The sequence below is a fragment of the Chelonoidis abingdonii genome, chromosome 4 (genome assembly GCF_003597395.2).
Source record: "Chelonoidis abingdonii isolate Lonesome George chromosome 4, CheloAbing_2.0, whole genome shotgun sequence".
NCBI classification, from domain to species: Eukaryota; Metazoa; Chordata; order Testudines; family Testudinidae; genus Chelonoidis; species Chelonoidis abingdonii.
The window spans coordinates 71,518,132-71,533,791 of record NC_133772.1 but is presented as its reverse complement, the minus strand read 5'-3'; the positions used below and the strand labels follow the sequence as shown (position 1 = coordinate 71,533,791).

Here is a 15,660-nt window from a genome sequence, read left to right as displayed (position 1 = left end):
TATTTAGGAAAAGAAAAGAATTGGACTGGTTACAAGGGTAAATTTCTTTTTCTAAAACCAGCAGCCACAATCCCATGACGTATGACCTTTTCAGATCTCAGAGACTAAATGCTGGTGGGTTTCATCAGCTCTCGTATAGGAGGCCTCCAAAGAAACCTCATTTGCTTCAAAAGGTGATGCTGGGAATGCAGTTGGCCACTCTTTAACATTAGGTACATCTACACAGTGAGCAATGGTAGAGCAGTGAGTTTATAGCCCGGGTCAACAGACGTGGGCTCATGGGGCTCACACTACAGAACTAAAAATAGCTATGCAGACATTGTGTCTTGGCCTGGAGTTTGGCCAGCCCCCCCTCCCTTGGCTTCAGAACCTGAGCCCAAATGTCTACACTGCTAATTTTAGTGCTATTGCACAGGCGTCGCGAGCCCAAGTCTGTCTCTGAGACTCGCTGCTGCAGGCAGTATAGACATAGCCCATGTCAGCGCTGAATGCTCAGCAGGGCTGTCCCTAGGGGGGTGAGGGGCCTGGGGCGGAAGTGACGAATCCGTTTCTTCCAGGACCGACCCGTCACTTCCAGGACCGAACCTGCCCAGCGCCAGTCAACCACACCAGCAGCCCGTGAGGCCCCCCAAAGCGCCCCAATTCACCATACCCAAGGGATGGCTCTGATGCCCAGTAAGGTACAGTGTTAAAGGGAACTGTTCTGAGGTCATTAAGGACCCCATGGTACCTTTCACCAGAGCCAGTGTCAGCTCTACAGCCCTCTTGCAATTGAATAAGACATCTCCACAGCAAACTGCAGTGCACGGTTAGCCAACTGATGAGGTCCACCTCAGAGGTGACTGCATGTTTTCTGAAATTTGTAAAGCAATTTGGGATCATTTGGAATGAAGGATCCTGTATTAAATGTAAGAGATATATTTCAAATGAATTCCCATAGAAGAAATAAACCAACTGAAACAATATGCCCAGGATAGCAAGTGACTAGTTAAAGGCCTGCTACGTATACTCATTTTATTAAAATATTATTTTTAAAGGAATGGGTCTGTTAAATGCATACAGTTTTTGTATAGTGCGATGCCTTTAACTGCCAAACAAATTCAGGAGGAGAATCCAGCATTTTCATGTTAGGGATCTGAGTGTTCTGAGCCCACATAATTGTGTACAGGATTCTTCTGATTTCCCTTGTGAACAGGTGACTCCAAAACTACCTACTGCAGGATTTCATGCCCCTTCCTTTGAAGGAGCTGATCACTGTTGGAGAAAGGCAACTGGACTAAAAAGACCATTGTTCTCATCCAGTAGGGCATTACCTGTGATTAGCATTTTGTTGCAGGTAAAGTTTAACCTCCCTTTCCTCTGAGCCAAATTATGTCAGAAAGACAAGCATTTTCTAAGGACAAGACACACTAAGTGACATAGGGAGAGTAAAAGGAATCTAAAATACAAAGTGAGGCACTAGAAAAAAATCTGTCAATTTTCTTTTGAAATCTGTGCAGCACTTCTGCAGTGAGGCCAACTTTTCCTCTGATCATACAAACTAAAGAGGGTCAGGCTGGGTCAATTCTTGGATGGGAAACTGACAAATATCATCTAGGTGCTACTGGAAATAGAAATGAACCTGATCTGAACAGCCCAGAATTATTTGGGGAAGTTAATTCTGGATCTGAACATTGTGATTCAAGTCTATCTTTATTAATGTGATGGTCTCCAAGTGTCAGCACTGAAGCAATGTACCAACACGGGTGTTAGAGAATGTTGTGCTGCTGGAGATGCCATATTTCAGATGAGACATAAAGCCACTCTTATGTCTGCATTACAGTCATTAAAGGTCTCCTGGCACTTTTCACACGACTGTATTCACCCTGATGTCCTGGCTTGGCTACACTTGCAGATGTAGAGCGCTGTGAGTTAAACCAGCCCTCAGAGACTGCATCAGGGAAAGCGCTGCAGTGTGTTCACACTGTCAGCTGCAAGACACTGGCGTGGCCACATTTGCGGCACTTGCAGCGGCATTGGGAGTGGTGCATTATGGGCAGCTATCCCACAGAGCACCTCTTTCCATTCTGGCACTGTGGCTTCTGCGAAGGGGGCAGGGAGGTGTGGGTCATTCTGGGTCCTGTCCCGTTGCCCTGTGATGCATCGCTTCACATCCCAACAATCCCTGTGCTTCCATCCACATTTGGCACCATCTTTCAACATTTTTTGTACTGTGCGCTCTGTCTTTCCTTTCAGTCTGAGGGAATGGATCCCGAACTGCTGAGGAATATGCTAATGGGTTTCGCCAGCATGTCACGAATTGCAGTCGAGTTACAGCTTAAGCTACAAACTGACAATGAGGACTCCAACAATTACGTCGACTTGCATAACACATACAACACGAGATTGCTTGTGGCATTCACGGACATGCTCATGACAGTGGAACACCGCTTTTGGGCTTGGGAAACAAGCACTGAGTGGTGGGATCACATCATCATGCAAGTCTGGGATGATGAGCAGTGGCTGCAGAACTTTTGATGAGAAAAGCCACTTTTCTCATGGGACTGTGTACTGAGCTTACCCCCAGCCTACAGCGCAAGGACACAAGATTGAGAGCTGCCCTGCCAGTGGAGATGCAGGTGGCTATTGCAATCTGGAAGCTTGCCACTCCAGACAGCTACCGATCGGTCGCTAACCAGTTTGGAGTGGGAAAATCGACCATTGGAATCGTGCTGATGCAAGTTTGCAGGGCCATTAATTGCATCCTGCTCAGAAGAACCGTGACTTTGGGTAACGTGTATGACATTCTGGCTGGCTTTGCACAAATGGGTTTCCCTAACTGCGGAGAGGCGATAGATGGGATACATATTCCAATTCTGACAACAGCCCACCTAGCCTCTGAGTACATAAATCGGAAGGGGTATTTCTCTGTGGTTCTCCAGACACTTGTGGATCACCGTAGGCGTTTCACTGACATTAACACAGGTTGGTTCGGAAAGATGCATGCATGCATCTTTCAGAACACAGACCTGTTCAGGAAACTGCAAGCCGGGACATTCTTCCCAGACCAGAAGATCACCATAAGGGAAGTCAAAATGCCCATTGGGATCCTTGGAGACCCTGCTTACCCTTTAATGTCGTGGCGCATGAAACCCTACACAGGGAGCCTTGACAGCAGCAAGGAATGGTTCAACAACACACTGAGTCGGTGCAGAACGACTGTGGAGTGTGCTTTTCACCGTTTAAAGGGTTGCTGGTGCTGTCTGTATGCGAAGCTGGACCTGGCCGATGACAACATTCCCACGCTTATATCCATATGCTGTACCCTTCATAACATTTGTGAAGGGAAGGGTGAAAGATTCACTCAGGCATGGACCACAGAGTTTCAACACCTGGAGGCTGAATTTGAACAGTCAGAGAGCAGGGCTATTAGAGGGGCACAGCACGGGGCTGCAAGGATTAGGGATGCATTGAGGGAGCAATTTGAGGCTGAAAGCCACCAGTAATGTTTGGTGCCCTGCACGTGAGTGAAGTGAAGTGCAGTGGTTCCAAGGTTAGTAGGAATCTGTGTTTGTTATAATGTTTTGCATATAATGCACAGACTTGCCTGTTGCTTTCCTGGGATATGGTTGAATTTTTTCTTAATGAAATAATAAAGAATGTTTTCAAAGCCAAAAAATTCATTTATTGAAAAGAAACAAAACTACTTGGGAAACAGAAAGGACATGAGACAACCGTGCTGTTTGGGAAGAGGGTGGGGTGGGAAACAGGACAATCACAGATTTGCATATGTCCTGTTATCATGCTCAGCCTTCCTGTCTGGAGTGCCTTGCAATGAATGCTGCACTTCAGGCTGGCTAAATTACATGGTGATGGGAGTTGAGTGCAGTGGGTAAGGGTTGTAGTCTGCAGGGATGGGTGGTGAAGCTACAGGTGTTGGAAGCAGCTAGTGGCGATAAGAACCTGGATGTTGTGGAAAGTGGGTTGGTGGTGACACAGGGGCAGAAGGGAAAGAGTTTTGGGACAAGGGCTGCGGGGGGGGGGGGCACAGAAGTGTTCCACCTGTATTGCTATGAGCACCTGTATCAAGTCCACTCAATGCTCCATGACGCTTAGCAGCCGCTCTGTGCTTTAGTGCTGGCAATCTGCATTCTGCTGCCATACCCAACTTCCCTTTTTGATTTTAATTAAGAGATTGCTGCATTACTTCATCCAGTATGTCCTCTTTCATAGAATCATAGATTATTAGGGTTGGAAGGACCTCAGGAAATCATCTAGTCCAGCCCCCTGCTCAAAGCAGGACCAATCCCCAAATTGCCCCCTCAAGGATTGAGCTCACAATCCTGGGTTTAGCAGGCCAATGCTCAAACCACTGAGCTATTCCTCCCCACCTTCTATGCGTCCGCTTCCTAATTCTTTGGAGTCTTTCGGCCGTTGATAACAAGGACAGCTGGGATCTCAAGGTTGCATCTGTAAAGCCAAAATGCAACACTTAACAGAGGTAGCATCATTCACATTAGTAAGAGCAATGATTCAGCCATTGTACACAATAGCAGAAATTGCCCATCCCAAGCGAACGCACATAACCCACAGGAGCCCCAAAATGGTGAGTAAGCACAGGGATAAGGGGGGCTGATTGTTTCACGGCTGTACTGTCCTCTTGGGTGCTGTGCCTCGGGGAAAGCCAACATCTGAAGGGAGGCCCATACTGAACACTGTCCTCACATTTTCCACAGGATTAGTTCGTCCTGGAAGATATCTCGCTGCTGAAGGTGACCTGGGAAGCAAGGGAGGGTCTTCTACTACAATGCGGCTTCCACCCTGGCCCATATGCAGCTTGCCTGTGTGCAGCAATTGTCCCCCCGCCCCTCACAGCACAGTGGCGCAGATATGTTAGCCTTACTGGGACAAGTAGCATAGCAGCTCTGCCAAGGAACCTGCGCAAGCAGATTGCCCAGCTTCTGCATGAGACCTTTGAAAAGATCACTAAAGCCGGTTTCCGTGATGTGAGAGAACACACCAATGCTCTATTCTGCATCTAGGCATGCATGCAGCCCTAATCCTCCTCGCCCCAAGAGCCCGCACCGAACAACTTCCTTCCCAAAATAAAAGCCGCTTACCAGGCTCCTCCTCTGGTGTTGGTTCTTTCCCAAGCACCATCCGCTGCAACTGACTACCATGCTCCTGGCTTGAAAACAGCTCCTGGCTGCATGCATCTAGGGATGCCGGGCTGTCTCCCTCCTCCTCAGCACCCTCACTCCTGCTTTCCTCCTCCTCCTGCCTTGTTGAACTGGGCTCTCAAGTGTTCATGGTGGTCTTCAGAATGGAAGTGGGGTCGCCCTCAAGTATTGCGTCCAGCTCTTCGTAGAAACTGCAGGTTGCGGGTGCTGCACCGGGGCAGCAGTTTGCCTCGCATACTTTGCAGTACGCATTCCACAGCTCCTTCACTTTAACGCTGCACTGCCGTGCGTCCCTGTCATAGCCCCTTTCCATCATGTCACTTGATATCTGCCCGAAGGTATCATAATTCCTATCGCTGGAGCGCAGCTGGGACGGGACAGTTTCCTCTCCCTGAACACTGATGAGGTCCAGCACCTCGCCATTGCTCCATACTGGGGATCGCCTGGCACATGTAGGCATGGTCACCTGGAAAGATTCACTGACAGCACTCCATACCTGGCTGAGCAAGCATTATGCTTCTCGTGGAGGTGGATTACCAAGAGCGCTCCAGCTGTGGAGTCTGGGCACTCAATGTGACTTGCCAGTATGGAGGCATAATGAATTAGGGTGCCCGCGGCTGCTTTAATGCGCTCTAACTTGCAAATGTAGCCAAACCCTTAAATTCCCACTGCACTTTCAATTGGCTATAGGGTAACGAGACAGCAAATGTGAAAAATCGGGACAGTGGGTAAGGAGTAATAGGCACCTATATAAGACAAAGCCCTGAACATCGGGACTGTCCCTATAAAATCTGGACATCTGGTCACCCTAATTGGATACCAGATTTGTTCTTAACTGTTGTGCAGAATTACTCTGTGACATAAAACAGCTGCTGTGTCCCACCTTCAAAGGCTGTTGTATTTCAGTGGTACCTGAAATGATCCCTTGCCAGCCACAGAAGGGAGCTGGTGAGGCAGCTGTGAACTCTGTTCCTGCTTCTTCCACTGAGTTGCTGAGTGATCATATAGGCAAGTCACTTACCCTCTCTGAGCCCCAGTTGCTCCATCTGTAAAAGGGATCTATTCTCAAGGGAATTAGTAGGCTCAATTACGGTTTATGTGAAAAGGGTTCTGAGGAACTCTGATGAAAAGTGCCACAGAAGTGTGCAGTGTACTAACATTCTTTTAGAGCCTGATTCAAAGCCCTTTGAAGTCAATGGAAAAGTTTCTATTCACTTCAATGGGCTTTGAATCAGAGCTTAAGCCTTCACTTTTTGGGTTGCACACACTTACTACTTCTTTTATTCGGTTTCAATGTCATAATCTAGTTATAGCCTAAGAATTCCAAGGGGAAAAAATTATTCCAAACAAAGTGTTGGGGTTGTTTAAGTTTGTAGAAATTAGAATTCCAAACGTTGTCTTTGAATTTAGCAGCGACTTTACAATACAGTAGTATCCAAAAGCCACAGCAAAAATCGGACCCCACTGGGATGGTCACTGTACAAATATCAAATAAAAAATCGCATCTACCCCCAATGAATTTGCAGTCTCAATGACAGATGTCTGCTGTCACTCTGAGCTGGCTAGGCATGAACAGGTTAAACTTCTAAAGGTGCAAGATGGATTTCTTTTTGCACCATCTGAAGAAAAAAAAAACGGTCACAGACAGTTAGCCACATTAGAGGAGTACTAAGGAGCACATCTGCAAGCTAAGCACACATACCTTCTGCCTGCCTGCTTGTCCATGCCACAGCCCCTCTTTGTGCAGTCACAGAAGATTTCACAAGTGCTGACTTTTGAATCCCTGTTACAAACAAAGGTTTCAGGAGGAACCAAAAACCCTCCCTCAGCCAGGTAGGTCTAATATATTTATTGTTTTACCCAAACAAACTCTGGATGCCAAAGTTAGAGAAAGTTTTGAGAAATGTTATCTACATGTTTCAGTAGTTGACTGGTTTAGACTAGAGCTGTCTTGGGGGGGTCCAGATGGGAATCTGATCCTAAAGAATTTAGAAGCCACATTTGCTTCTCAGTTTACAAGTCTTGGGTATGTACTGTGGGGAGTTAGCCCCAGCTCCTTCAGAAGGCCCTGGGTTAATCTTTTTGAAGAAAATGCTGCAATGGCAGAATCATCCGAGAGGAAAATAAATGCAATCTTGCAAAGTAGCTTTTAATCCCTGCACTAAGCACCTGTGTTCCTGCCAAGATACCAGTGATTGCAGACTGATGGGAGAATTCGAGAAACAGCAGAGGGAGCATTTACCAATTAAGATTCAATGTTACCCTGGGATCTGATCTCTTAGAGAGTCAGCAGTCTAACATTCTAATAAATGCTATTCAAATAGCAAATAAAGTGCTTTGCGAATCTGTTTGTGACCAGAAGCTTAGTTGGTTCACTAGATTCATGAGGCCATATCATTCATTACTTGCAATTTACTATCCAGACACCTACGAGGTATTTGTGAAAACAGCTGAGGGTACTAAACATTTTATGAATTTTAGCCAAATGATATTTGAAAATTCATATTAAAGAGCAATGTTTGTTATTCATTATCCTCCTGTTTAAATTGCTTCAGTCATCCAACTGGAGAGCAGAAACATTATCATGTGACTTAGATGACCAATCAAACAGCATTATAGTCAAAGAGGACACAGTTAAGGGAAAAAAACAGTTATCTGAAAACTTTATATCCCAAGCTTTTCAATGGCTATTTCTGAAAAAACAAAGACATTTTTGCTGGACATGTTGGTAACACAGGCTCTCCCCTAGGTTCTAACACAATCCACACAATATGATTTTAAAGGTGCAGATCTGTATCCAGTAGGCATGATGGGATACAGATCCTCTAGGCCTTCATAACACCCATATGGTGACATTAAATCTGACATGAATTTGACCGATACACTTAAATAATTTTTACAGTATTTTTATAGTGAATTCTCAAATTTCTCAATGTTCAACTGGATTTTCACTGAGAAATATTACAGTACATCAGGTCCTGTGTGTATATGGAGAAGAGAGTCATTTTTGGACTGCCTGGTCTTAAATGTTTCCTCACTCGCAGACTCCATATTATTGAACAGGGTGTGTGGATTACAATTCACAGCCCAACCATAGTATTTATTCTGCCACAAGTATCTTTCTGATGCCTGGATGGGTCAGTATCACATTTATGCCAAGCTCAGTCCATATTCTAAACAATATGACTAGGGGGAAGAAGGAAAAACATATAAAACTGGATTTTCCTACCAGCATATTGGTCTTTAAATGTTTGTAACCCAGACCAGGTGTTCTCAACCTTTTTCTTTCTGAGCCCCCCTCTGAGCCCCCTCCCTCAACATGCTGTAAGAACTCCGTGGCCACAACTATTTTTCTGCATATAAAAACCAGTGTCGGCGTTAGGGGGTGGCAAGCAAGGCAGTTGCCCGGGACCCTGCAAAGCTAAGCTGCTCAGGCTTTGGCTTAAGCCCCAGGTAGCAGGGCTGAGGGTTAAGGGCTTCAGCCCCGTGGCTGGACATTGGCTTTCTGCCCTGGGCCCTAGTAAGTCTAACACTGGCTCTGGTTGGCAGACCCCCTGAAACCTGCCTGTGCGCCCCCCCCCCGCCCCCGCCGGGGTGCCCCAGACGCTGGTTGAGAACTGCTGACCCAGACTACATGGAGGTTCCTTGTGCTCTGCCCCCTTCCCTCACAGCCCGTGCACTGTGCAAAATAGGGCAAGAAAAATAAACCAGTCTCTGCGGCATCCAGAGTATACTAGGAGCTTCAAGGAGAGAAACGGAGGGGAGATACCCGCTCCCCCTGGCCAGGAGTGCAGCCTGCAGTGCGATATCTTCACGTACACCACCCTGGGGAAACTAAGGCACAAAGGCAGCGAAGTGACTTGCCCCTAGTCACAGAATAGCTCAGCGTCAGAGCCAGACGCAGAGCCCAGGGCAGACAGAACCTCCCTGCCTCCGGGACGCTGCGATCTGGCGGCCCAGCGGCCACCCCTGCCCCTGACATGATGTTGACAAACACGTGGAGGGATCCTCCCCCATTTACCCACCCCCAGGCCCTGGCGCGTCTCCCGAGCCCAGAGCGGTCTGCAGCCTCCCCCGTCTCCCATCTCACGGCTTTCACCGGACCTGTGCTCGCACCTAACGAGCCTGCAGCTTAACCCTTCACGCCAGCGCTGACAATTCACCTACCTGAAACCCATTCTGCGGAGGTCACGGCAAATCGATAACGTACTCAGACTCAGGCAGCTGCTGGGAAATGTAGTTCCCTCCGCTGGACAGTTCCCTATTGGGAGATTTACGCTAACGAGAGAAAAAACTCCAGTTCCCAGAAGGGGTGTGATACCAAGTGTCTCTTTAAAAGCAGTCCTGGGTGGCAGGAAGTGTAGGTGCAGAATGGTTCTGATATAGGTGTAGGGGATGTGAACAGGTAGGGGAAAGCGTCCCTCTTTATTAACATTTAAAATACCAGCAGTAATTAAATACAACAAAACCTGACCTCAGCAACCAACCAAGCAACAGGCTGAGATTAGTTACTTAGTATAGGTGGTGTCCATTTAAAGATCAAACTAAACTCAGGGAAGGCCTGGTTCTCCCACCTTTACCCACAAAAGTGGTATTTGCTCAAGTGAGTAGTGCCAAGCAATGGAGTAAATGTTACTGAACATATGCAAAAGTTATGGAGTCCAATCCAGAGTTACTATCCAAGCACCAAATTCAACCTATGAATACATTTTAAGAAAATATTTTATTTATGCTCAGCCTTATTAAATTATAGAACAACTTGAACCTACATCTCGAAGAAGCTGATGTAGTGAACCATGATATGGTAGTTAGCACTAGGTACAAAAAAAACAGGACACCTGGGATGATCCTGAGCCTATAAAACTAGACAGTTGGCAGTGTGTACTGAGCACCCTTTCAGATTTCCCAGGGCTGCTATGTTAAAGAAAGAGTGATCCTGGGAAAACCTGGACAGGTGGCAACCCTTGTTAGAGTCCAGCAAATAAATTCATAACAAATGTATTTTGCAGGAGATTCTGGTGTAGAAGTGAGATTTCTGTAGATTGTGATTTACTCAACTAATTTGTTTTTTAAAATGCACTAAATAATTTCTGTGACTAATTCTTGGTCTATAGCTCACCTGTAAGTAGTGTTGATATTCAAAATGCAAACTTTTAATTGAACACATAGGTCACATGGTATGTTTCTGTTCTCTGACTGGGCACGACTCTGAGAATCAGATTTCTGGTTCAGATAGTCACGATTAGTAATTCAGAATTTGCCTTTCTTGAACATTCTGCATTATTCACCCTTTCAGTGAACATTCTCCCCCCATTCCCTCCGTTATACTTTTTACCTAGTAAGTTCACAGAAAAAAGGTCACAAATGCAGTCAAATATTCAAAGGGGTATTTTTTTTTACAATATTCACCCAGTTCTGGCATAATTCCTTATTTAGACCTTAATAGCTATTATATTGTGCTTTTCATTTGTAGATCTCAAAGCATTTTACAAGGCTGAGTAAATATCATTATTCTATTTTATAGGTGAGGAAACTGAGGTACAGAATTGATATGGCTTGTCCAAAGTCACACAGTCAGTCAGTTGCCTAGCTGATCACCTTGACATTGTTTAAAGCGTGCCTGATATGGTTTTCTGTATCTTTTTTTTTTTTTTCAGATACTGACAGTACCATGACGCAATCACCAGACATAATGTCCCTGCAGATGATATCAGCTATTAATAATTCATCCTTGATTCAGCCAGGCTTTTCTCTGCTGAATTTTGATGGGCAGGTTTTCTTTTTTGGACAGAAAGGCTGGCCAAAGAGATCTTGCCCCACTGGAGTTTTTCTCCTTGACTTAAAAAAAAAAGAGCTCAAATTGAAGCCTGCATTTTTCTCTAAGGATTCCTGCTATCTTCCCCCTCTCCGTTATCCTGCTGTCTGCGCTCTCAGGGGCAGAATAGAGTCTGAGAAATCCCAGTATGTCATCCATGGTGGGAAAACACCAAACAATGAACTATCTGATAAGATTTATGTTATGGCTATAGTATCCAAGTCTAGCAAAAAAATCACCTTTAAATGCACTGAGAAAGAGTTAGTTGGGGATGTTCCTGAAGCCAGATATGGCCATACCATTAATGTAGTTCATAGCCGAGGTAAAAGCATGAGTGTTATATTTGGGGGAAGGTCATATATCCCTCTTGGACAAAGAACCACAGAAAAATGGAATAGTGTAGTAGACTGTATGCCCCATGTGTTTTTGGTTGATTTTGAGTTTGGGTGCTGTACCTCATACATCCTTCCAGAGCTTCAGGATGGAGTTTCTTTCCACGTCTCCATTGCCAGAAATGATACCATCTACATCCTAGGAGGTCATTCCCTTGAAAATAACATCAGGCCTCCCAACCTATACAGGCTAAAAATTGACCTGCCACTAGGCAGCCCAGCTGTGAGCTGCACCATCTTACCTGGGGGGATCTCTGTCTCCAGTGCTCTTGTGACTCAGACTGGTGATAAAGAGTTTGTCGTGGTTGGAGGCTACCAGTGCGACAACCAGAAAAGGATGTTTTGTAATACAATCACTTTAGAAGATAACAACATAGAGATTGTGGAAAGGGAGACCCCAGATTGGACACCAGATATTAAACACTGCAAGATATGGTTTGGTAGTGATATGGGTAATGGGGCCATATTGCTTGGCATACCAGGGGACAACAGGCAACTAATTTCAGATGCAAACTACTTTTACATTTTGAGATGTGGAGGAACAAGAGAGGATGAGGAGGAGACGGCACAAACTTGCAGTCAGACATCTACAGAAGACCCAGGGGATTCCACACCATTTGAAGATTCAGAGGAGTTCTGTTTTAGTGCTGAAGCCAATAGTTTTGACGATGATGATATTGACACCTATAATGAAGATGATGAAGAAGATGAATCAGAAACAGGCTACTGGATCACCTGTTCTTCCAGCTGTGACATTGACATCAACACTTGGGTCCCTTTCTATTCGACTGAACTGAACAAGCCAGCTATGATCTACTGTTCCAATGGAAATGGCCACTGGGTCCATGCTCAGTGTATGGAGCTATCTGAGCGCATGCTCATACATCTTTCAGAGGCAAATGTCAAGTACTTCTGCAATGAGCATGTTGATCTTGCTAGAGGGCTGCAAACACCAAAGAAGGTTCTGCCTGTGAAAAAACAACCTATGAAACCACTGCGCAGAAAAACATCCATGAAGATAGCAACGCCAGTGAAAAAATCTTTTCTTCGGAGGTTATTTGAGTAGATTTGAGCTAATGATTAAGGTTCTGCTAGGATTAAATGAAGAAATCACAAACCAAGGATAGTTAATGATGGTTGCAACCGAATTTAATATTAGAGCTCCTAGTGGTGTTTTATTTTATTAATTTTAATTGTTAGATTATTTCAATTTAATGTAGCTCACAAATCAATGTTTATTGTGTGTATTGTAGTAGCTGTCAGTGGTCCCAATCAAGATTAGTGCCCCATTGTGCTGGGCACTATACAAACACATAGAATCATATTTAGATAGCATTCCTCAAATAGAATAGTACAATTACTTCATAAATATCCCCCATTGACTTTACAGAAACTATTTGAAGAGTAAGGCACTACCCTGTGTGAATAATGATATAGACTCTGGTCCATAGGAAGCACAGTGTTACCCATTTTGCTTTTGCAAATCAATCTATTCAATCAGTAGAACTAGAAATATCAGATCTAATTCATGATTGCATTGCTCCAGTTTTACGCTGCTCTGATGAATTAAAATCAGATGACTTAAGCTGATGTTAAATTGGAGTAAAGCCGTGTTAGTTCAGGCCCATTGTATCAAAAATATGAAGACAGTTTTCAAAAGGGATCTCTAATTTGGGAAGCCTCTATTTTGGGGTGACTAATTTTGGACCTAATTTTGATTTTAAGAGGTGCTGGGCAGCCACAGATCAGCACCAGCTGGAATTGTGGAAGCTCAGCTCATCAAAAAATCAGGCCACTTATTTAGGTGCCTAAATACTTCTTTTATTTTCATTTTTCAAGGTGGGTCTCATGGACAGGCCTCCTCATGTAAGAAAAATCACTTTGTTCAGCCTGCCATTTGTGTTTGTATTTTAAAAAGTATAATGAACTAATAAAGTTTATAATAAAAATGGTCTTTACGTTTGTTTCCACCTATTATGTGGGTAGCTAAGTACTGTGAATCTCAGGTTGGAAATAGCTCTGTCTTCATTTGCAAACAATGACTGTAATTGGTATAGTATATATGTCTGAGATGCCTATGTGAAGTCTGATAAAGAGCCTGATTCTGCACCTGCTCCATGCCCAGAATTCCCATTGACTTCAAAAGGAGTTCCTCACATTGAACAGGACTTATATCATTTCCCTTGGGTCCGCTGCTATCCTGCTATTTCTTTACCCGGCCCCCCACCCCAGGGTGACTCGCAGTCTGTGAAAGTATTGAAATGTAGACTTTAGCTCATAGTGGTTGATTTTGCCAATGGGCCATTGTGAGGGGTGGAAACTAATACTGTTGTGCGCTCAAAGCAGAATGGGCAGATTGAATTCAGATTGCAAAAGTCACTGTCAAGATTGACTGGCCCAATTTTATTAACTTTTTGTGGTGTCTTGGATTACCTGTTTGTAAAGTCCCAGTAAGTCTTTAATTTATTTTATTTATTTATTTAATTAATTTATTGTTGTTAGAATTACTGTTCCAATTCACTTTAAAAAAAAATATCAGTATAATCAGATCAACACTTGTGAGCCTATGATATTAAAGCATTGTGTTCATAGTCCAACTCACGTGTCTGGCCCTTGGATAAAATAGAAAAACAACATGAGCAGACCAGTACTCTTGAGCAACCTGTGCAGCTCTGGCCACCCTTACAAACAAGTATATGTAGTCAAACATTCCTGAGCAACCCTATTGTCACCAAGGAATGCTCTCAGCACCATACTCATGTCCAGTCCTACAATAACATTCAGTATGCACATATATAAGCAATAGAGGAAAACAAAGATCTACAATAAACAAATGTCTGTTTCCAGCTTCTAAGTGTGTTGGGGGTTGCAGTGCAGAAAGGGTCTGTCATAAGTAGATAGGTAAGGGTTAATTTTCTTTTACCTGTAAAGGGTGAACAAAGGGGGAACCAAACACCTGACCAGAGAGCAACTCAGAACCATGAATTTTTTTTTTAAAGTGTCTGGGATGGATATCTGTAGATACTTCGTGTGGTGTGGTTTTTGGGGTTCGTTTTTTGTGGTTGTTCCATCGCTTGAGTAAACAAGCTTTTCTTCTAACTCTCGTGCTTTGCAGATTATTCCTACTTATACAAGTTGTGAGATACAAAGGAAGACAAAGTGAATGGGCTGTGATGTGCTGGTTGATTTTGTTTTACATGGGGTGGCTTTGATATTTTGTTGGTACTGTTTAATTGGTGTCTTCTTTTTATCAGTTGCTGTTATTTTCGTTATTTTATAAGCCATTTCCTCTGTTATTGAATTTCTTAATGCAGAGTTTATGTATATGTAGAGAAGTTCTGTTTTTTTTTATATATATAAGTGTTTTTTTAATTATCTTGTGGGGGATTTCTGTTTCTCTTGTTGAGGCATTGAGGGGTGAGGGAATAGAAATTTCAATTGACAGTATCTGTCTCCCTCACGGGAAGACAGGGAGGGGGAGGAAGCTTTGAAAGCATTACATTCGATGTGAGGGTGTGGTTGACTTTCCTATTGTCCCCAGGCGGGGGATGGGAACAGGCTATGGAGAGAAAGAAAGGTGTAAAGAATTCGAATTCTTTCTCTTGTGTTTGAGGTTTGTTCTCAAGTTACTTGCTCGAGACAAGGAGGGGTGATCCCTTGGTGTGTTTTGCTGTGACTATGTTTTTGAATGCAATAGCCTCGAGGGAGGTAAATAGCTCTCTTGGTTTTGCATTTCCGGAGTTAAGTTATAGCATCGCACCGGCTAACCCAGTGAAAGGGGGGAAACTGGTGGGATGAGATAGAGGAGACCCCAGGGTCTTGTTGGTCTTGGAGGGGTGTTCTCCCAAGGGAAAAAAGTTTGTGAACCCGAGGGGGCCGAAACCCTGGAAAACTTCGGCTGGTGGCAGCGAGATAAGATCCAAGCTGGGTATAAGCTTGGGGAGGTTCACAGTAAGCACCCAGATTTTGTACGCTAAAGTCCAGATATGGGAAAAAGTTTACCACAGGGTCATAACTCAGAAGTGAGCCAACCTGATTCTCCGCTCACACTAATTTTACACTAGTGTAAGTCCATTGGCTTCAATGATGTTACTCCTTTTTCATGCCATCATAAATGAGAGCAGAATCAAGCTCAATATGTTCTTCCAAATAACATGAAAAATATCCCTTAAAATTGGTAGAAATTTGGCTGCCAAAATCCATATTCTGTGGGGCAGATTCTACTCTGCTAAGGCCACACTATTCTGGAGACATAAAGGGCCAGAAACAATCTCCAGGGCCTAACTCTAGCACA

General features: G+C 44.3%; 2 protein-coding genes across 8 annotated transcripts in view; one reads left to right on the top strand and one right to left on the bottom strand.

The window, feature by feature from the left end:
- IFTAP (intraflagellar transport associated protein) overlaps positions 1-9,381 on the bottom strand; it is a 62,346-nt gene extending 52,965 nt beyond the window's left edge. For 2 of the 7 annotated variants that reach the window (XM_032805083.2, XM_075065263.1), the window contains exon 1: positions 9,327-9,379. The gene's annotated coding sequence lies outside the window, so the exon portion shown is untranslated. Of the gene's footprint in view, positions 1-730; positions 770-6,861; positions 6,943-9,263; positions 9,280-9,326 lie in introns of those variants that run through there. The other 5 variants (XM_032805088.2, XM_032805085.2, XM_032805086.2 and 2 more) reach the window with 5 other exon arrangements.
- Positions 9,382-10,821: 1,440 nt separating this feature from the next.
- On the top strand, positions 10,822-12,432 carry RAG2 (recombination activating 2). The gene has a single exon (XM_032805079.1). It carries the CDS (start codon positions 10,831-10,833, stop codon positions 12,430-12,432), a length of 1,602 nt encoding a protein of 533 aa, XP_032660970.1. The 5' UTR covers positions 10,822-10,830.
- The last annotated feature ends 3,228 nt before the right edge of the window (positions 12,433-15,660 follow it).